General features: G+C 37.9%; 2 protein-coding genes across 3 annotated transcripts; one reads left to right on the forward strand and one right to left on the reverse strand.

Annotated features, from left to right (window-relative positions):
- Positions 1-697: 697 nt before the first annotated feature.
- Positions 698-12,909, reverse strand: LOC110908483. The gene is made up of 13 exons (XM_022153427.2): positions 12,398-12,909; positions 10,031-10,202; positions 9,742-9,959; positions 8,646-8,706; positions 8,471-8,543; positions 7,674-7,751; positions 7,356-7,513; positions 7,120-7,288; positions 5,232-5,694; positions 3,629-4,009; positions 2,486-2,689; positions 1,582-1,715; positions 698-1,008 (listed from the first exon to the last, which is right to left on the reverse strand). The coding sequence occupies exons 1-13, from the start codon at positions 12,752-12,754 to the stop codon at positions 831-833; spliced, it is 2,646 nt and encodes an 881-aa protein (XP_022009119.1). The 5' UTR covers positions 12,755-12,909; the 3' UTR covers positions 698-830.
- A 2,437-nt stretch (positions 12,910-15,346) lies between these two features.
- Positions 15,347-17,214, forward strand: LOC110905495. 2 transcript variants are annotated; one of them, XM_022151199.2, is made up of 2 exons: positions 15,347-16,780; positions 17,038-17,214. In XM_022151199.2, exon 1 carries the CDS (start codon positions 15,636-15,638, stop codon positions 16,740-16,742), a length of 1,107 nt encoding a protein of 368 aa, XP_022006891.1. In that variant the 5' UTR covers positions 15,347-15,635; the 3' UTR covers positions 16,743-16,780; positions 17,038-17,214. The 2 variants fall into 2 exon arrangements, with proteins under 2 accessions (XP_022006891.1, XP_035838637.1); XM_035982744.1 differs by having other exon boundaries at positions 17,047-17,214.
- Positions 17,215-23,761: the final 6,547 nt, after the last annotated feature.

Here is a 23,761-nt window from a genome sequence, read left to right on the forward strand (position 1 = left end):
TTATAAACTCACCTAAACCATTAGGTCTATGATAGAACCCAAAAATCTAATAAACATAACTGATAGATTTAACTGCTGGAAACTTAAATACTATAAGATAGAAGACCCGATTCGAGATGGGTTAATCTCCAAGAACAAAGGTATAGATACCCAATTAGCCAATGATCTCTAGATCAAGTGGTGGAGGGCTTGCATTTCTCTTGAGAGATGCAAGTTCAACTCCCACTTGGTGTAGAGTGAAACACTGGTGGGCAATAATAAGAGACCTAGGGAAACCTGGGTTGGATCCTTGAGGCAAACGGGTTTTATCGGTAATTTCACTGCCGTGCCTACGGACGGGTGGGTTACCGAGTTTTCCCCGGAATTGGTGGTAGACTCGAGTTACTCTCGAAGTACTCCGTTTGTCCAGTGGGTGCCCCGAGAGTGCTCGGGATTAATTCTGTTAGATGTTCAAAAAAAATAGATACCCAATTAAGATAACGTAAACATTCACAATTCTCAAAACTAGAACAAGAGATATTAATAAACATAAATAGAGATAACTGCTTCTAAACTTCAACTACACATTTACCCACCAGCCCTAATTCTCATTAACTGCTTTCTTGACTGGGTTTGATTGGGTATGGGCTGCAATGGAGTTAAGGGTCCAGTTGTGTTTATTGGGCTATGTTGGAATCGTATCAGTCTAGAACGATGATTTTAAAAAATAACTATTAGCTACCACTAAAGAACCTAGTGTTACTTTGAGGAATTCTCACAAAGGCAAAGCTGGTTTCTATTACAATCGGAGATGATACAACATACAACAAAAGAAAATACTAACCCTCAACTTACAAAGATGTACCATTTACGTTACTACGAGTTGTTGTTTGTCTAGCCTGAATGACCCGATCGAGGGTCTCGTCGGGAACCGTTATACCACTCGTTTCCAGGTCAGCAACAATAGCAACAGCTGCATCAAGCTCTCCAAGATCAAGGCATAAACTGATAACCTCATCATATAATGGACTGCAAAATACAAACAAAATCAGAGATATTACTTCTCAGAGAATTATTCGATCATAATGTGACGTTCGTGAGTCACCATCTAAACGATTTACCAGTTACCCAACCCACATGACCCGCCCGTATCCCACCTATAGTTGTCCTCAAAATATTAATATCAAATATACCCATTCAAAATTTCATATTTACCCTTTTCATTGTATATGATTTATAAGATGACCATTATACCCTTCTTCTTATCCTAATGCAAGTTTTAAGAGGGTATAAATGTCATAAATTTGAAAATGTCATACTTGATATTATGAACTTTTTGATGAATATTATACCACATTTTGAGGTGTATATGAAAATATCCTTGTAATACAGGTCTAGTAAATATAGAAGTTGCAGCTTTTTAATATGAAAACTTAACTGTTAAGACCAGCATAGCTTGTAAGAGCTTTAAACATCAACAAAAATATTGAAAAAAGTTGGATACTTTTATTTAAAGCACATTTGGCCCATTAGCAGTAAAAGATTGCAGTTATAATTGTAAAAAATGACTTGAGAGTGATAGTTCATGAGTTTCCAGCATACCTCCCAAACACATAACCGAGGCTATGTGATGTTCCTAAAATTTCTAAGAAAGCCGAAGGATATGGAGCTCTTATTGCTGCACGCAGAATTATCGCACAGTCCCCGATCGTTGGCTTCCCACCCAACTCTATTACCTGAAATCAATTGGTTATTAAGATCATGCAGCAATGCAAATAAAATACATCAGAAACTGTTATAATGTGAAGATAAAATCTCAAAAGAGGAAAAAAATGAAGAAAAGACATCATAATATGTTCTACTTGTATGTCATGTTAGACAATTAGGGTCCAATTTCTATAATTTTTTTGGCCAAAAAAAGCCATAAAAGTTTTTAAAAAAAAAAATAATAATAATAGAGTAAAATGCCATTTTCTTCCTTGTGGTTTAGTCACTTTTGCGAGTTTCGTCCAAACTTTTTTTTTGCATCTAGGTCCTCGTGGTTTTAAATCTTGCCCCTTTCGTCCAACTAACTAACCCCATTAATGTTTTACCGTTAAGTCAAGGCAGTTTCGTCCATTTCAGTTTTTTTTAATCTAAACCTATTTTGTTTTTAAAGGATTTTATTTAAAAAAGAAAATAAACAAATAGGTAAAAAAAGTTTAAATTTATAAAAATTGAAATGGATGAAACTGCCCCTGACTTAGCGGTAAAATATTAACAGGGTTAGTCAATTGGACGAAAGGGGCAAGATTTTGAAAACCACGAGGACCCAGATGCGGAAAAAAACGTTTGGACGAAACTCACAAAAGTGACTAAACTACAGGGACGAAAATGACAATTTACTCAAAATATTATTTGGGCGTAACCAACTTCCAGTTTATTCAGACATGGCATCTGACGTGTCAGTAGCTTTTGACCATATTGACTTATTTTGTGAATGAAGAATGCGTAACAAACAACTTACTTTTTTCATTAGCTTGACGGCTAATTCTACTTCCCATTCTTGTGACCAACGTCGAGGAGGGGTGTTCCTTAGTTCCATTTCCCATGTCCAACCCCAAGCATCGGCAATTGTGTACATATCCGACGCATCGAATTCTTTCCTATTTCTCAACTCCTTAAATGCCTCCAATATATCCAATGGATACCAGTCTTCATCGTCATCGTTCTGCATTCATTAGAAAATGTTCATAATAAACATCAAATAGATACTAGCAGGTTGCGTAACGGGTCAAAACATGTATTTTTTATACAAGTTGGATTGACCCTAAACACTTTGTCCAAAAAAATATTTTTTCATAAATAATTAGTGTGTCCTATAGCATTAAAAAGTTAATTGTTTTATCAAATACTTTATATAAAATAACTTAGGATGTTTATGCACTAAAAATAAACTTTGGGCCCAATGTTTTAAAAACCGGTTCAAACCGACCGGTATTACCGATTGAACCAGCTACCGGAGACATCACCGGTACGATAGAGTCTAGTCTAATTAGGGTACCTGTTTAGTTTTTGAACCGCCAGAAAATCCGGTATTACCGGTGCAAACCAAAGAAGCGGTTTATACCCATGTTACTTATCTTCCGTAATTTTAGTCTGGTTAATTTTTGGTAACTAAAACTTCTCAATTTATATTATAAGAAACAAAAATAGTTATTTTCTTGTTGATGAGGATGACGATGATAATGAATTTTGTCTTTTAAGCGATCGTGAACTTGATGCATTCAACAATCCAGTGCCATAAACCTATTATAGACTTCAATTTAAAAAATAGATAAAAAAATAATACTTTGTTGGAAAATTGATTTTTGATTACGGAATTGTGTAGTTTTTTACTATTTTTTGAGTTGAAGTTGTATTTTTATGGAATTATTGTAGGGTTGACTAGTCAACCTGGTTAAAGCGCTCGGTACAACCGCTTAACTGTTTCTGATCCCGACCCGGTACGGTATAAAAACTGGTTTTTAAAACATTGTTTGGGCCCCTTTCGCACTGTTTCTTGTTAAGATCGTTTTCTTGGTTAAACAACACCCAAATCGACCCATTCAAAAGTAAACGGGTAAAAACTTCCACCTTTCGGCAATATCATAACTGTTACGATTCATACCTCCATTGCAGCAATTCGGGCCAATCTTTTTACAGATTTTTTTGATTTAGCTGGTGTAGTCTCGGGACCTTTAAATAACTGGACGCCAATCATTTGAAGGGGATTTGCAGCCTCTTCTTTGTCCTTGACCGCTTCTGTATCGCCAGCTTGCGTTTCAGTTGGTTCAGCTACCTCCTCTTTGTCTGCTTCATCGTCATCAGCCTGTTGTTTATTCACATCCTCCTCAGGATTATCAGAGACATCTGACACTTCGGCTTCAATTGCCGTTGGTATTCCGAGTTCCGCTTCTAAACCTTCTCCGAGAAAACGTCTTCTCCAAAACTCTGTATTCCCTTCTTCTAACCTCACCCGTGATACTAATTCTTGCACCTCCTCATCAATCTGAGAAAAAAAAACATATAATGAGTGGCTTATTGGAAATGAAAGAGATACATGCATAATGCAACGCAATGTTTTCATGACCGGACAGAACGTCAAATCGGTCGTCTTACATGTTCACTGGTCAGATCGGTCGAACCCGATATAAGAACTGGATGAATTCGTAAATATTGTAAAACAAATATGGTGAAATGGAAATAATTTAACCAAAAATCCAGTTCAACCTCCCAGTTTTCCGGGCCGACCGCTGGTTTTCCGGTCCAACGTGATACAATGTGAGCAGGGTGGGTAACCGGCAAAACAGGTAATTTGTACCGATCGAAACGGGTCAGGTTGACCAAAAATACTATTATCCCAAATTTTAAATTTTCTGTAAATATTTAGGGCGTCAAAGATGATCCTAATATTTATCTTATTTCAAGAAGACTTTTTAATGAAAAGAATGACTTAGGAGGTTTTATGCATTAGAAAGACACTTCTTGAATATGACTAAAAAGGTTTATAACTTTATATTGTTTCAAAAGTGGTCTAGCTTTTAATAAATTGATTTAGGATATTTTAAGCACTAAGAATAGTTTTTGGGCGCCTTTTGACCAGTTAAGTACCAATTTCACATGTTTCCCTTTCAACTAAACTTTTACGATTTACTGGTTTGACCCAATATAAATAATACATAACTCGGATCCACCTGTTCATAAGAGATTGCCACAGTTCTTAAACCATAATTAACTATAAGAAAACCAACCGCTTCTTGCCCTACTATAAAAAAATTAAAAAACAAAAAAACTAAACATTGGAAAACCAAAATAAAACTTTTCTTTAGTTTTCCCCTTTGACCCGTTATAATAAGACATAACCTAAATTAGGGGTGAAAACGAGCCGAGCTACTCGCAATCTACTCGAGCTCGGCTCGAAAAAAAGCTCGAACGAGCCGAGCTTAAACGAGCTCGAGCCTATTTTTTATATAATTTTTATAAATAATATATATAATAATAATAAAGTTACAAATAAATAGCTATATTATACATATAAAAAAATAATTATAATATAAATTAACTAACAAATGATAAATGAGCCGAGCTCGAGCTTGAAAAAACACCTACGAGCTGAACTCGAGCTTTCATAAGTTAAACAAGCTTGAGCTCGGGCTTGGCTCATTTGCACCGCTAACCTAAATCGACCTGCCTGTTTCGGCCCATACCAAAAATTAACCACTAGAATATACCTCTTCTTCTTGCTCTTGAACAGGAGGGACCCACAGAGGCTTGTTTCGGGATCGATTAATTCTTCTAGCCTTCTGAACACGCTGATAAAGTACGCTCCGGTTACCATCAGTGGGCAGACCTTGTGCTTCAAGTTCTTCCATAAGCTCAGGTACAAGCATCTTGCTTGCAGCCTTTGGTTTCAACGCGTTTTTGTTGGGCCGTTTAAGGACATGAAATAGCCACTCCACGACCCGTACATAATCAGCTTCAGAAGCATCTCCCAAAAGTGACGGGCCTCTTCTGCGTAAAGCCCGTAACACCTTTCTATGATATCTTCTCCAGTTCTCCAGACAGTGTTGTCTGAATGAAGTTTCTAACGGGTTTTTGTACACGAATCCGGCAACGTCGGGATCTAGTGACGTTTTTCCTTCCCGTGGGACCCATCTCTTGCGTTCACCTGTAAGCCCACCCTCCTCAATATATCTGGTAGATGTACAACATTAGTATGATACATTGTACATTGTATATACTCTTAAAAGGTATGGTCAGTGGGGTTTCTTACCGGCCATGCCACCCCCTTAACTTTCTGGGTTTTACACATTTAACCCTTTCAATTTCTTAAAGGTTTGTAAAATATCGCTTTGACCCCCTCATGTTTCTAAAATTTCGGGTTTAACCCATGTACATTTTTACTTCAAAAATTAATTTCTTACGTTCTTATTTTTTGTCGTTATAAATTCGAGTTCGTCAACGTTTTGACATATATTTTATTCGAGAACGAGCTAGGTCAAATATAATACATTTTCGTGTTTTTTATGTACATTTAGGGCTGTAAACGAACCGAACGTTCAGTGAACCGTCCGTGAACCGTTCGGCGGGAAGTTCGTTTATGTTCGTTCGATTAGCTTAACGAACGAACACGAACAAAAAATTTCGTTCGGTTAGCTTAGCAAACGAACATGAACACAGGTCTCGTTCGTTTGACTGCATTCGTGAACGTTCGGTAATATGTTCGGTTACGTTCGTCCGTGTTCGTTTGATTATATTAAAAAAAAAATAATAAACCTTTTATCTGAACATATTGAAAACTTGAAACCCTATTTTTTTTAAGTTGGCTAAATTTTGGACATGCTAAGACATTTTTGGGGATAATTATGTATAAGTTAGTTAAAGTTGATTCATCGTTTGGTGGTGTATTAGACTTCTTGTGTTTTGATTTATCATCTGATGGTTGTATTTAACTACTTATATCCAATGTTTAAGGATAACAATATTTTTATTTTTTTATTTTCAAGTTAAATGTTCGTTTGCGTTCTTTTTTATTTGCTTGCGTTTGTTTTTGTTCGCTTGCGTTCGTTTATGTTCGCTTGCGTTCGTTTGTGTTCGAGACCAGTGTTCACGAACTGTTCGTGAACAACTGAATTTCCTTAACGAACGAACATGAACATAAACTTATGTTCGGTATGCGTTCGTGAACAGTTCGCGAACATGTTAATTTCCTTAACGAACGAACATGAATATGGCCTTGTTCGTGTTCGTTCGGTTCGTTTACAGCCCTATGTACATTTCAAGGTTGTCTACGTTTCGACGTAAATTTTGTTTGGAAACGAGTTGGGTCAAATATAACACGTCTTCGTTCGACAGTATAAATTTGAGTTACTCTATGTTTCGTCGTAAATTTAGTTCGGAAACGAGTCAGGCCGATTGTAGTTTAGACTTCATCACGATGCGTACGGCCCCGCAGCAACGCGTGGTTGGTAAAATAACTAGTTAAATTTATTCGTATATTAAAATATCAGTTTATATCATATTTCCGCTTTACTTAATAAGTGTTTTGACTAAACATAGATACATTAATTATAAAATATATGTAGAAAATATTATCTGCTCAAGTCCTGGTATGAATACCTGGCGATGTAATCAATCTCGTATCCTACATCGGCTTCTGTCGACAAAGGTTCAATCCAAGAGCTAACCAAGGTTCGATATTTTTGACTAAGTATCATTGCTCGGTCCGGGATACGCTGATTTTCTCTACCCATAGCTTCTAAAGCTTCCAGAAGCTCAACAATCCTTCCTGAAGCCAATAAAGCATAGACATTAACTATTAAGTCAACATTGAAAGGTTCAAAAGTCAACCGTACCTTCTCTGCATAAAGCGCGAAGGTATAGAGAAAGAGGATCTCCGTAATTCCCTTCATTGTATAGAACTTTAATTCCCCCTTCGATTCTCATAAGGGCCCGGAAATGTCGGATAGCTTCTCTTACAGCACAATATTTTGTAAAGCATTCCACCAATAGCCTGAAATGATACTAAATTGATTTATGATACAACTTATAGTGTAAGTTGCGGTTTAACATGTTCACACTGGTTAGCAGGGTACTGGTGGGGTCCCGTGAATTTTCCCTAATGGGTTGTCATATTTACCAAAAGAAAAGAAAAGATGGACTAGTTGACTTACGCATAGGTTTTCACATTAGGTTGTACCCGATGGTAATCTTCAACCATCATGCCAAGAAGGTGGGCGACATCTTGTACCCTATATGTTCACAATAATTCAAGTGTTACAGATAATATTTATTGAGAATGAGAGAACTAAATAAACTAGTAATATAACAACTAAATAAATAGAATAATGTACATACTCTCGAGAGATAGGCAGATTCTCCTAGATAAGAGTCTACTTAAATCTCCTTGTGATGACCAATTAAACCCGAGAATATCTATCAAGGGATGATTTCATATATACCCCTCAAAATTTGGTATAATATCATATTTACCCAAGAAAATCATAATATCAAATATACCCAATTTCAAATTTGTGACATTTATACCCTTTCCTTCAAGCTTGTATTATTTGGAATGTAAGGAAAGATTAGAAGGGTATAACGGTCATATTATAAAATGCATATTAAATATTATAAAGTATTTTGAACGGTTACATTAAATATTAATTTGCTTGGTTAGGTGAATATGATATTATGCTAATGTTCATGGGTAGTATGAAACCGCCCCTTGTATCAAATCAAGCATACAAAACACAATTAAACATGCATATACTGTGATTACCAATTTAAGTTATGGAAGTAATTGCAGCCTAATTTACTACTTAACTGAAAATAAACATTTATAACAATCTTCTTTACTGAATTACAAGGAAATATCGAATATGAGGAAGATATAAATAACTATATAAAAACACAAAACAATAACAGAACACTGACTACTGTAGGTTAAAACGTTAATACTATGAATTACCTGTCAGATGATTCTGCCCTTGTATAAGCCTGGATTAACCAGTTATATGTTTCTGTGTCAGGTTTCATATACTCTGTGATACAAAGACATAAATGGTAACCAATATAAATAGGAAAGTATATTTGATAAAAATATCTGTGAAAGTAATGATATTATTAGTTATCTTTCTAAATACCTTGCCCATAAATCATGTTCTCAAACGTCGCAAACGCAATTTCAGGTATTCCACAGGTTGCCTGCAGCCCAAATAACAATTACAAAGTATTTGTACACAAAACACGCATCAAAGAAGTCCCCAAATGATATGATGTTAACTATAATAAACAACTAGCAATGCCAAGAAACATGCATTCCAGACCCAGATGCTGCTTTTCAGTTATTAAAGTTTGATCATGAATCATAATTGGATAGGTTTTCTCGAACTACATATAGTAAGGTGTTGTTTGTTTTTTAAGAGGTAAAATGTCTGCAGTTTGCGGACCACATCTGCAAACATCTGTAGAAGTGGACCAAACCTCTGCACTCTGCAAGAAGAAGGTTGTTTGTTTTGTAATGAAAGTAGACTTCTAAAATAAACTGGAGGTGGTGTACGGACGGTGGTGGTGGTGGGTGGTGGACGTGGACGGTGGGTGGTGGTGGTGTGGTGGTGGTAGACAATGGTGGTGGGTGGTGGACGGTGGTGGTGGTGGTGGTGATGGACGGTGGACAGTGGTGGTGGTGGTGGTGATGGACGGTGGTGGTGTTTAACCCTCTGCAGACCTTAGAAGATCTTAGATGTGACTGGGCCAAGTCTGCACTAAGAAGAGCTCGCGCAGACGTTTTTTAATGAAACGTCTTCAGAAAAACAAACAGTCTGCAGATAGCAATGTTTGCGCGTGGTCTGCGTGGCGCGGACAGAAGAGCCTACGCATATCTTTTTTTAAAAAACAAACACCGCCTAAGACTCGTGTGATCGTATCTAGAGCAGAATTACCCTCCAATTAAAATATTTTAGAAATAAAAGCATATCGAGTTATATGTTATATATGCATCATAACTTACTAACAGGCCAGAACCATATATATATATATATATATAATTAATCTGTATTTACAAAAATTGGAAGAAGTTCCACATAAAGTGTTTCAGGTCAGCCCAATACGTTTTAATCAATACCAGAATTTATCCAGTTTGACAAGCTACCAACCTGCCCGAGCCGATAATTTTGCCACATTCATAAGTTAAATAAGAAAGAAGAAGAGGCTGTCAGTCTGTCACAATAACTAACTTACCTGACAACTAAGAAGACAATTGAAGTGATAAGTGGTAGCCATCCTGCCAGCTTCCTCCATTTTATACGCTATGGTTAACGCGTTTGAATGATCACCAACTCTGCAATCTTCTTTTATCAGAAGATCGTATATCTCATCAGAAGCTCTGAGTCCACCCTCAGCACCCTTTAAAAATACTTTGTTGGCATCAGCCAAATGATCGTTTCTAATAAGTTCCCCTGCTCACAAACCACAATTAGCCGGTCTTAAAAAGCTAAATTTTTCTATTGCATGGTTTGTTGTTAGTTACCAATAAGAACTAGCCATCCATTACGGATATCGTAATTCAGTTTCTCCATTGCTGCAAGAATCTCTAAGCCCCTTGTAGCATATCCTTTTGAACCGAATAAGCGGATCAATGCGGTGAAGGTTTCAGGAAGGGGACAAAGGCCTTCACTTAGCTCCCTTCGCAATGCGTTCATCTGCATTTAGCAGGTAAACAGATTATGCTTCTGATTATCTGACTATTCAGTGGTCAATAAATGCATTTTGGAGGACAGATTCGACAGAATTAAGAATCATACCAGCTAACGGTATTAGACTAGTTATATAATTATAATATGTAGAAGGTAATCAAGTGTAATGTAATGTTATTCTCTATATATAAAGCCCCTTCTCTTATACATTTCAAGCTATAGGTCATTCTCGTCCTTAGCTTGCAAGGAATACTATACCATTTCTTAGTTTTATAATGTGCGCATCCATAGTTATCGATATCGAATAGCGGACGATAGCGACAAGCTGCCTATACAGTACGTAGCTATAGCAATGAAATAGCGGGTGCCGTTTCATGTTTAGCGATACACTAGAAGAAATACTTAGAAATTATTTTACATGTACATTTTATAAAAAAAAAAAACCTACAAATATGCTTATTTATTCAGTCGCTACTTGTATTTATTAAAAAGAAAAAAAAAACTATTTTCCCACTATTTCCTCGCTTTTTAGGCGCCAACAATCAGATAGCAGCATAGTATCGCATCGCTACGCTATTCGATATAGCGGGCGCTATGCTCGCTATTAACAACGGTGTGCGCATCACATGATGTAGTCTAATGCAGCGCCATATGCTGTTGACCAATATTTAAACAAATTGAACCATGATTGCAACAGGTTTGAATTTTTTTAATTTAATTAATCAAATCTGACCATTGATTGAGCAATGGGGTCGAGTATTTGAGCAAATTAGACAATTGATTCAACAAGTCTAACTAGAGATTATGAAAGTATCTTATATTTTAGTGTTTAAAAGTTAACTAATTATATAACATATATCTATAAATAACTTTTTAGTATCTTAAGTAACCAATAAGATATGCAATATAATTTCCAACATTACTAGTAATTGATATGAATATAATCTATACCTAATAAATAAGTAACTAGTTGTGTCATGTGTCACAATTTTGTAAGCCCAATAGTACTTTTTCCTGCTTCTTACCTTCCATATCCTATCTCTTTTTTTTTTGTAAATATGCAGTCAATAGCGTGCTATAGCGGTGCTATAGCACGGCTATAGTAGTTAGCGGACCTCAGGGTGTGTAGCGGTCCAAATAGCGGTGGCCTATAGCGGTTCCACTATTAGCGGCGCTAAATACCGCTATTTGGAACATCGACACTTTTATGTTTTTATGTTTTGAAGTGGAGACATTACTACTAATATTTGGAATGATATTGCTATGAATTTTGATATTACTATTAATATTTTTCAAAGATATATTTATGTATATAAAAATACATAAATTATGCATAGTATAAAAATTACCGCTATACCACCGCTATAACCTATATATCATATAGTGGACCTTGACCGCTATTCGATTTTGGACCGCTATAACTGCATAGTTGTAAATATGTATATTATCTCAAAATATCATTTTCTAATTCCTAAATCTCATTGCTAACTATTTAATGTTACCTTTATTCAACTCGTTCAATATATATGAATTACAATAATGTTAAAAATTATATAACTTATCCTACTAATAACAAACGCCTATCACCTGGCATGCGTGACGCCTAGCTTTGCGCATCACAGATCAGATTTTGGGCTAAAACGAGCGCGTCACGATTCTGTGAGCCCTAGTTCAAAAAATCAAAGAAATGTGGACCAATTCTAAACCAACCAAAACAGACTTACAGTGCCTTCAACCCGTAAAACCAAACCGTGACCAGTTCAGCTTACCCAGCCAGTCCAGTTTGTATTTTCCCAAAACCGTAGTTACTAGTTCGTCCCAAATTTCCGCCAAAACCGGCAGAAGCTGACCATGAACACCCTAATAGATATTCTCGAAAACTATTGTGGCGACTATTAATGGTTCAGACCTCAGACCTCTTAGACCTCTTACTGGTTTGGTTCAGCACTTAATGGTCAGACTGTTTGTTTCACGAGCAGATGTCTGAATGGTTCAGACATTTGCCTATGGTTAAGATTTATACAGAGTCTGAATGGTTAAGACCTTTAATCTGAATTGGTCAGACATTTGCCTCGAACGGTTAAGCATTATACAGGCTTTTAATGGTTCAGACCTCTTACTGTTCAGCACTTAACCATTCAGATATTCAGATGTTGCCAAACAGCCCCTAAAGCAATGTAGTAGAGTAGAGGTATACTTACAGCGCCTTCATGATCAGCATTAAGCGTATGAGAAATAACCAAGCCATGAAAAGAGCGAGGTCCAGGGTTAATCCCAGCAGCAATCATGTCATACATAACCTCCGATACTCCAGCAACGTCACGCCTCTTGGCACGCTCCATCAAATCCTCCATAAACACTAACCTCAGCCCCTTCTCCGTCGATGTTGCCTCATCCTCCTTCTGCTGCTGCTGCTGCTGCTGCTGCGACTGCTTCTTTCGCCGAGTGACTGCGGACGCACGGACAGAGAAGGTGCTTCGGTTAAGGGTTTTCGAAATCGTGAATTTGTTGGTGGTCAAAGTTAAGGGGTTTTGTGGGTATGCTAGTAAATTGGCCATTGTTGTTGAGATTGGAAAACACTGTCTGTCTTTGTGATTATGATGAAGAAAGAAGCATGGTGTTGTGTGAGAGGAAGAAAGAAGTGGATAAGAGTGGTTTTAGGACTACAATGGTGTAGGAAGAGGGTTTAAGAGCATTCACATTCTATCCATCAAATCCTGAGAGAGAGGTTTTTAAATTATAAAAAGTGGTTTAAGTGGTTGTGAGTGGAGGAGAGAGAAAATGTTACTGTTCATCTGTATATTTGGGGGGACACTGTTCACCCTGTATAATTTTTTAATATATTTTGAAAGTGGTTGTGAGTAGACGAGAGAGAAAAGGTAATAATAAAGGTATAAAATATTATTATTGAATTGAAAGGAGAGAGAAGATATAGTTGTTTTTAGTGTATTTATAGGGTATAAAATGGTGGATAGAATGTGAATGCTCTAAGAAGTTGGATTTGGGTTTTACGATTTCCTTTGGAAAGAGTTTTAGAAAAATATATATTTTTGTTAATTTGTTAATTGTTTGTGAAAACAAAAATAACTATTGGGTGAGACACTGAGACTCTTAAACTAAATAAAAAATAAATAGTAAAATTGTTGAATCATGCACTAGACTGTAAACGAATGTTAATCGTTTGGTAAGAAGTTCGTTTATATTCGTTTGGTAGGAAGTTTGTTTATGTTTGTTTGCAGTGGCGGAGTTTGACCAAAAGTTTTGAGGGGGCGTAAAGTGATGGGACCCAAAATTTTTTTTCCTATCGTTATGTTTTGGGTCGGGTCGGGTCGGGTTGGCTATTCGATTCAAGTCGGGTCAAATAATAATAGTTCCAAATAGAACAAAATGTATATTTAACAAACTACCCATCATTTATATACAAAGTTTATAAATATTTAGGATATACAATTTAGGAAAAATAATCGGAGGGGCGATCCTATATAATTTTAAAATTTTCGGACGAAAAATCAGAACTTATACACTTCTAATCGAAATATTGGGGTGGGGGGGTGCACCCCCGGGCACCCACAATACTTCGCCATTGTTTGTTCGTTTAGTTAATGAACGAACACGAACAAGATATCTCGTTCGATTAATTAAATGAACAAACACAAACAAAGGTCTCGTTCATTCAATTGAGTTCATGAGCGTTCGGTAATATGTTCGTTTACGTTTTTTCATGTTCATTTGTTTATGTTAATTTGTTAAAAGTTTTTAATTTTTTTAATATTTCTAGGGATGGCAAAAATACCCGAGTCCGACGGTTATACCCGAAACCCGACACAAATGGGACGGGTACACCTGATACCCGATGAGTATTGGGCCGGGTATGGGATTAGATTTAAAAATTTTCGCGAGTATGGTTCGGGTACGGGATTAGGTGATACCCGACCCGATTACCCGAAACCACATACCCGTTTACCCGAAATATATACCCGAATTCTTTAATTTATATTTTTATGTTTCATTAACCCTTGTCTATTAGTGATTTATTTAGTACGATCATAATTTGAAAAATAAATTTTCTTTTAATATATATATTTATAATAATATTTGTATGTTGTAAAGTATATGTATATAAATTAAAAGTATTGTAAAGTTATTATTAATTCATGATAAAAATTATATGTATGTAATGTATATTTTTAATTTATAATAGTTGTTGTATAAAAAAATATATAATAATTATAATAGTAAAAAAATGGATTTGGAAAAATCAGCGTATATCTTGTAACAAACTAATGGGTATATCTGATACCCGACGGGTATTGGGTCGGGTATGGGACACGATTTTATAACCGGGTATAGGTATGGGATTACCAATACCCGACTCATTGTCATCCCTAAAAATTTCTCTCTCATTCTTAAGTTTTATCTCCCCTCTCCCTTTTTTTAATTTCCTTTTTAAACATTAATTATGTCTTAAGTTTGTGACAACTGACACTTTTTTCATGTAATTTCCGTACAATGTGGACAGTAATTTGTAATATATGGTTGTGCATGATGAACTTATGATATGAATGATTTCATGATTTATTTTCAAAAGGCTCACAAATACATTGCATGATGCATGCTACTCATTATTGTTAAATGTAATCCGAAATAGTTCAGTTAGTGCACAGACGAAACTAGCACACTTATCAGATAAATAAGTAGTACTGACGGGAGTTCAGTACTTAGACAGACATCATGTTAGGACATAGATTGAGGCTTAGAACCAAAGTTTATACTAAAACTTCATGTAGGAAAGTAAGGGTTATGAAACTGCCTTCCGAGTGACGATTAAACACTAAAAAGTACCCGAAACACACTCTAAATGCAGAATTCTGCAAAATTCAGCAAAGATCGGCAATTGGACATCAAAATATTGTGCAGAAACAAGGTTTAGATGTCCAGAATAACTTGTAAAGTGTCGGGAATGAAAATTGTCATAAAAAGTATCTAATGGAATATATTATCAATTATGTATTTTAGGATATTATTGTAATTATCTCTTCCCATAATATTGGGATTGTATTGTGTATTTATATGACTTGATCAATGAGAATGGGGCAAGCATTGAACCATAATCTTCTACATGGTATCAAGAGCCTAACCCTAGCCCTCCTTCTCCTCTCTTGTCGTCACCCTCCAACCTTCTCTTTTTTTTTCTTTTCTTTGCCGTAACCTTGCTGCCACCACTACCCACAAATCATCCACCTTTTCTATTTTTTGTTGACCACCGAAAATACAAAGATTGCTGCCGCCAGTACCCACAAATCATCCATCCTTATTTTTTGTTGACCACCGAAAATACAAAGATTGAATTTTGTCCATTATAAAATACAAATCATCCATCCTTCTTTATTATCTCATCATAGATTGAAATTTGTCCATTACAGAATACAAACAGTGGCCATGTCTTCTCACACCATACATCCAGCCGTCACTGTTAACAACATCAAGAACTCCATCCCCTTGGTTCTTGATCAACAAACAAACCACTACAACACCTGGGCTGAACTCTTCAAAAACCATTGCAAAGCGTATGAAGTTTATGATCACCTTCAACCACGAAAAAGCGACACCGACTCCTCCACCTCCTCCGACAAACAAGCCGCCCCCACACCACCGAAACCCACCTACTCCGAGTCATGGGAACGTATCGACGCCATTGTTTTACAATGGATATACGGTACCATAACTCAGGACCTCTTACACACCATTATGAAAAACGACACCACCGCTTATACCGCATGGACTACCCTTCAAAACATCTTCCTTGACAACCAAGAATCCCGCACCATCGACCTCCAAAACAAATTCGCCAACACCCGCCTTGACCAATTTCCCAACATGTCAGCCTATTGCCAAGCCATGAAACTCATGTTCGACCAACTATCCAGTCTTGGCTCTACCCTCACCGAAAAGCAACTTGTCATGCAAATCCTGACCGGCCTAAACGATCAATACGAAAATATCGCCCTCATCCTACAACAAACCGTCCACTTACCTGATTTTTACAACACCCGTTCTCGCCTTTGCCAAGTTGAGGAACGTAAAACGGCTCAAGCCAAGATATCGGCACAGGCTGCGGGTACCGCATTAACCGCCACACCTGACACCTCCAACCGCGCCACCACCGAAAACCGTGATCGATCCCGCCATGAAAACTATGACCGCAACCGGGGACGCGGCCGTGGACGGAGGCGCCGTGGACGCGGCTCCTTTGGCCGAGGACGGTTCAACAACAGCGGCCCCCACTACCACTCCTGGAACTCATCGTGGGCCAGCCCAACTACTCCTTGGAATCAATGGGCTCCTGTGCCACCTTGTCCATACCCCTCGGCCCAATCTCAGCAACACAGTGGACCAAGTCCAGCCCAAGGCATTCTCGGCCCAAGGCATTCTCGGCCCAAGGCCCAACTCCACTGGCAGCGGCCCAGGCAACCCGGCTCACTCGTACAGCACCGGGTATTCGCCTACGGATATCGCACAAGCCCTATACAACTTGGCACTACATAACAATGACTCGTCTTGGACCATGGACACGGGCGCCACAGGTACAGTGTCTCCTCAATATGATAAATTTCTGTCTATTTTTAATTCTAGCATTATTCGAAACATTATTGTTGGTGATGGTAAAACCATTCCAGTACTCGGACAGGGTGACATTACTTTACCCCCACCCTTTCCACCTTTCAAACTTAAAAATGTCTTATATGCACCTAACCTTGTGAAAAATCTAATATCTGTTCGTCGTTTTACCACTGACAACCAATTATCCATAGAATTTGACCCTTATGGTTTTACTGTGAAGGACCTCCAGACCAAGAAACCTATCCTACGGTGCAATAGCTCGGGGGATCTCTACACTCTCAGCCCGTCCAACATTACCAACCTTACCACCGCTTCTACCTTTGCAGCTCTTTCCCAAGACATATGGCACCAACGGCTTGGCCACCCTGGACCAGCTATTTTTTTATCTTTGAAAACTTCAAAATTTATTAAATATGGTGTTTTAGACAATAAAGTTTGTTCTTCTTGTATTTTTGGCAAACATACTCGCCTTCCTTTTGCTACTTCTATTACTACTACCTTTATGCCTTTTGATATTGTGCACAGTGATGTTTGGACCTCTCCAGTTATTAGTAATGGGGGACATCGATACTATGTGTTGTTTTTAGATGATTACACCAATTTCCTATGGACATACCCCATTGCCCATAAATCTGATGTCTTTTCCATGTTCACTAAATTTACCACCTTCATTCAAACACAATTTGGTGCTAAAATAAAACAACTACAATGTGACAATGGCCGTGAATACGCTAATAATCAATTTCACACATTTTGTAACCAAAATGGAATGCACTTTCGCTTTTCCTGCCCACACACTTCCTCTCAAAACGGAAAAGCGGAGCGGAAAATTCGCACCATAAACAACCTTATTCGCACACTCCTGGCCCACTCGTCCATGCCAAATACATACTGGCCACATGCCCTTGAAACTGCCACCTACCTACTCAATATCATACCCACCAAATTACACCAATTTCAAACACCCACCCAACGCCTTTATAAATGTCTACCCACCTATGACCACCTACGTGTATTTGGTTGCATGTGTTACCCACTAATACCCCACACCACAATTCACAAACTGGAATTCCGCTCCGCCCCTTGTGCTTTCATTGGTTATCCACCCAACCATAGGGGTTACAAGTGCCTTGACCTCAAAACCCATAAAATCACAATTAACCGACATGTCCTATTCGATGAAACAATATTCCCCTTTGCTAACAAACCCACACCTAAGCTCCACAATTACACCTTTTTGGACGACCCCATCCACCCGAGCCTACTGTTACCTGCTCCCTCATCACTCGCCCCCTCCACCAATGACCAGCCCAACTTTACCCCAGCCCAAACCCACCACCCAGCCCAACACGGAACCTCCTCCTCACCACCTACCCCTTCAGCCCAACACCAAACTCCTACATCAGCCCACCAATCCGCCCAAACACCCATTCCCTCGGCCCAGCACCAAACCCACCCTTCGACCACTCACACTTCACCGGCCCAACCCACTCCACCTGTTACCTCCCCTGACACACCACCCTTATCACCCATCCAGCCCAGTCCCATTCCCGCACCACCGCCCCCACCCCCCACCCGCACCATACGAACTCGTTCCATGTCCGGCATTACCAAACCCAAACATATCTTTAACCTTTCCACCTCCACAATTTCTCCCATACCAAAAACACCACTTGAAGCCCTGTCCAAACCGGAATGGTATAATGCTATGACTAACGAGTTTAATGCTTTAATTAAAAACAAGACTTGGGAACTTGTCCCGAGGCAGGCTAACATGCAGGTGATTCGTAGTATGTGGCTTTTTCGCCACAAATACAGGTCGGATGGTACTTTGGAACGATACAAGGCCCGTTTGGTATGTGATGGACGCACTCAAGAGGTAGGTGTGGATTGCGGTGAAACCTTCAGTCCAGTTGTTAAACCCGCAACTATTCGCACGGTCTTAACATTGGCGCTCTCACAGTCATGGTCCATCCATCAACTGGACGTCACAAATGCTTTTCTACATGGTCACTTGTCCGAAACCGTTTACATGTACCAACCTATGGGTTTCCGGCACCGGGATTATCCAGATCATGTATGCCTTCTTAAGAAGTTGCTATACGGGCTTAAGCAAGCTCCTCGGGCGTGGTATCAACGATTCACAGACTTTTTTCTCTCTATTGGGTTCATCCAAAGCAGGTGTGATAACTCGCTATTTTCATATCATCACGGGGGTGACGTTGCCTACCTACTAATTTATGTGGATGACATTATTCTCACCAGTTCATCTGACACCCTTCGCTCGCATCTTATTACTAGCCTCGCGGCTGAATTTGCTATGAAAGATCTTGGGCCTCTCACCTACTTCTTAGGCATTCAAGTTTCCCGACATGCTGACAAAATGTTTTTGTCTCAACAATCCTATGCTTTGGATATAGTTTCTCGCGCTGGCATGGCCACGTGTAACCCAGTTGCCACTCCGGTGGATACGAACCCGAAGCTCAGTGTCGCGGCCAGCCCACCGTTTGACGATCCTACTCTTTACCGGAGTCTAGCTGGTGCTCTCCAGTATCTTACGTTCACCAGACCCGACATTAGTTATGCCGTTCAACAGATATGTATGCACATGCATGACCCTAAAACTGACCATTGGCATGCACTAAAACGTATTATCCGCTACATTAACGGGACTGCGGATCATAGCTTAACACTTTCGGCCTCTGCGGATCTTTCTTTACGGGCATACACCGATGCAGATTGGGCAGGCTGCCCAGACACTCGTCGCTCCACCTCCGGTTACTGTGTATACATGGGGCCCAATCTGTTATCTTGGTCTTCTAAACGTCAATCTACCATCTCCCGTTCAAGTGCAGAGGCAGAATATCGGGCAGTTGCAAATGTGGTTGCCGAGGTCTGTTGGATCTGAAATCTTCTTCTCGAGCTTTGCCGCCCGGTCAAGTCGGCTACTCTTATCTACTGTGATAACATCAGTGCCATTTATTTGTCTTGTAACCCGATACAGCACCAGCGCACCAAGCACATTGAGTTGGATATACATTTTGTTCGTGAGCATGTTCAGCGCGACACGGTTCGAATTTTACACACTCCCACGAGGTTTCAAATTGCAGATATCTTCACCAAAGGCTTGCCACGTATCTTATTTGAAGACTTTTGCTCCAGTCTCAACATCTGGCCACCTCTCGTTTCGACCGCGGGGGTGTAATGGAATATATTATCAATTATGTATTTTAGGATATTATTGTAATTATCTCTTCCCATAATATTGGGATTGTATTGTGTATTTATATGACTTGATCAATGAGAATGGGGCAAGCATTGAACCGTAATCTTCTACAGTATCTCATAACACACAAAACTGCGCAATTTAGCACCTTAACGAACCGGTAACCAAACGAATATCCGGACACTACCCGAAACCTCAGGGACCATTTTGGCAGTTTACTCTGCATATATGTTTGTTTTGTATAATGAATAGTCGGGACATAACTTACGAAATATACTGCCATCTCGAACCTAGAAACTAAATTAGCTAGACTATAAGATTATTTAGTATGTGCTACCTAACTACCCAAGTCTAATTAGGTTTCAGGTCCTGTAAACGGAGTAAAATTATTAAAGTTTTACAATGCATGAATCTTCTTTAAACCTAACTTAAATTCAGTGATTATCATGAGTTGTTCCTTAGATGGGATATACAAAAAATAGGGTACCTGCAACGAACAAGAAAAACAAATAAGAATTGATAAAATCAAGCTTCTTTATCACTGTGTTCCCGAGTCTCATTTAACAGGGGGAGAGGGGGGAAAAGGAAGGAAAAGAGATGAAAATATGAAAAAACCATGTTCCCGAGCTTCATTTAATCAGGGGGAGGGGAGGGAAAAGGGAAGAAAATATGACCATATATTCATTCTCCAAAATTGAAGAGACTAGGAGAGAAAATTTTCCTTCCCCTCCCCCTGTTATATGTTTTAGTATCCACTAACATGGACTTTTTTTTATCTTTGAATCCATTATAGCCCTTTTAATATTCACTTCTTCACATACAATTCGTATAGACCCTCACACTCGTCCACGTATGTTGGTACAAACGTACTCTGTCAATTGAACAATCGAGCCCTTCTGCGACTGTTGAGATCTAGCCAAGTCATTCAACTGAGTAGCAAGCATCCCTTGTTGTGTTGGTGAAACAAGCCATATGAATATTGTGGGAATAATTAAAGGGTAACTGAGTAATTTCTCAAAAAAAAAGGGAAATGCGTAATTGTTTTTTTTTTTTTTTTTTTGTTTGAGGAAATATGTAATAAGCTAGCTTAGAATGGGGAAATATGTAAAAATCCTTTTTTTTTTGTTAAGGTTTGCTTGTTTTTGTGTTTTAGCCTTAAAAGGAGATCCGTCTTTATCTAAGGTTATCTTTAAAGAACATCAAATTGAAGAAATAAACCTTGGTGAAGTTGTGAAAGGTATGTATTTTTTTAATTTTTTTACTGTTTATTTTTGTATATTACGTTTTTACATTCTTTTTGACATGTAACTGATATGTTATTTTGACTAAACGATTCTGTCATATCGTTTGAGAAATGTTTAGCAATTTAGTCTGTTGTTGTCTAAACAATTATGTCATATCGTTTGAGAAATCTTTAGCGATTGTGTGATTCGTTTAAGTCTTCAGTGGTTCAGTTAATCGTTTAAGTTCTTTAAACGATTAAGTCTAATCGTTTAGCGATTCTGAATATCGTTTGAGGGTTTTTGCATATTTGTTTACATCAATGAGCGATTAAGCTGATCTTTTGAGATTCTATTAGCGATTGTCAAAATTTGATATCTTCTAAACGTTTGAACAACATTAGTGGTTTTGTGATCTGAGTGTTTGAAAAACCGGAAAACCGTGTGTTGTTGATCGATTTTAAGATGGCAGCAGGTATATAACACGTAATCGAAACATAATCATTATCATCTACACGATTAAGTCAAATTGTTTAGCAAATGTTTTACTGATTAAGGGGCCATTAAACGATTAGTTGGAATGTTTGAAATTATAAAGGGCAAAATGGTCATTTTAAAATGTTTATTTGATTTTTGCTAATTGGGCTTAACGTTTATTGTTTTTGATTTCAGAATCAATGATGGCTCAAAAGCATAACGTGTGTTGGATCCACATACTCGGTATACGGATTATACCGAGATAATCAGTTTTCTACGTCGATCAAGGATCATGTACGCTATTTCCACACGTCACACTGCTTATCGAAGCCACCAAACGCTGTTCTGGAATTCAGCACGTGCAGGGGCGGACCTACATTCATCCGTGGGTGGGCGGGCGCACCCCTTGAAAAAAAAAATTAGTGTTATATTTAACCAAAAATCAGGAGCGCCCCCCATAAAATTTTGCAAACGCACCCCCTTAAACATTTGCAACTAAAGAGAAAAGAAAAAAAAAAGAATACTAAATCGCCTGAGTTTTTTCTGGTGACCGGAGTCGGCGACCTTGAAGGTCTCTGCAATATAAAGGAAAGAAGATGATGGTTCATGTAAGATATATACATCATTCTTTTTCTCTTGGAGTTTGTACATGCCAGTTGTGTAAAAGTAGAGAACCTATCACCTAACCTAGTGTCACTCATAACCTATATATATATAACTAGTCTAAGTACCCGTGTGTTACACGGGTGGCTCAAAGTAAATTATATCATTTAACAGTGTTGACATAAACTTTGAAAAGAAAGAAACGTTTCATTACTTATATAAATATTAAATTACAATGAACTAAAGAAAAGGTAATACGAAAAAATCACAAATCGTCAAATGGCTATACACTTTAATATACCAATTAAAAAAATCTTGACCTTTTTATAAGCCATATCATTGTCATCAAATTGATCTGCTCGACTAAGATACATACATACCTTGACTCCCCCGCTTGCTAGTGCCACCAGGTGTATAGTGATGTGAATACCTTAAAATACACAAAAAAAAAGTAAGAAGATTTAAAAGCTACATTACAAACATGACGAACATATATCCTGAAAATACTTGTTCACATATATTTTATATGAAGCAAACTTGGCGAGCGAAGATAAAACAAAGCAACGGCAATGAACCGCTCTAAACGCTAAGAAACCAGCTTCCCCTTAATTATATTATTTATAAGTCTTTACATAGTTGTTTTGCAGCCCTTTTCTCGACCAAAAATCATTCCGCGCCAGCTGCTAAAATAGTAGCAAAACAGTCCTGGAGTACCCTCTAGATGGCTATTTCAACCCATTTTATAGCTAAGTGAATTAAAAACATATCGAAATGATGAAACTATATGATTTAAAGTTTTACCTCTCTTCATCATTTAATAAAGAAATATAACTTTTAAACTGCCACAAAATGCTATCTCCATGTGTAAATCTTCATCATAGAAAAAAGTAATCCATATTTAAACTGACACAATATCTATCTGCAACTGAATCTTGTAATCCATATGTTGACACCTTTAACCTACCCTACCTCACGCACCCATCTCAACTTATCTATTTTATACAAAACACCAGCTATAGTTTCCCTTGTAACCCATAACCAAACCAAAACCCATAGTCACCCGTGTTTGAAAAATAAAATACTTTAATTTGACAACGTACCTGCATGGGTTTGTTCTAGATTGATTATTCCACTTGGCGTTGCAAATAGCACACTTGTAACCTGCTCGATGCAACCAGTCAGAGATGTAAAGATCGTGGATCATAACAGTTAATATTTAATATTTTATCAAATGCAAAGTATAAACCGCCTTCGGCTTCAAATTCTTATGACTTCAATTTACTAAACCAAAATTAAATGAATAAATAGGCAAACCAACAGATCCGATAAGCACAACAATATAATATTAATTACTTAATACTATCGATGACTCTAATCCTTACTACTAAACACATAAAGCATAACCAACAAATGTTCAA

The sequence above is a fragment of the Helianthus annuus genome, chromosome 14 (assembly GCF_002127325.2).
Source record: "Helianthus annuus cultivar XRQ/B chromosome 14, HanXRQr2.0-SUNRISE, whole genome shotgun sequence".
In the NCBI taxonomy this organism is placed as follows: Eukaryota; Viridiplantae; Streptophyta; class Magnoliopsida; order Asterales; family Asteraceae; genus Helianthus; species Helianthus annuus.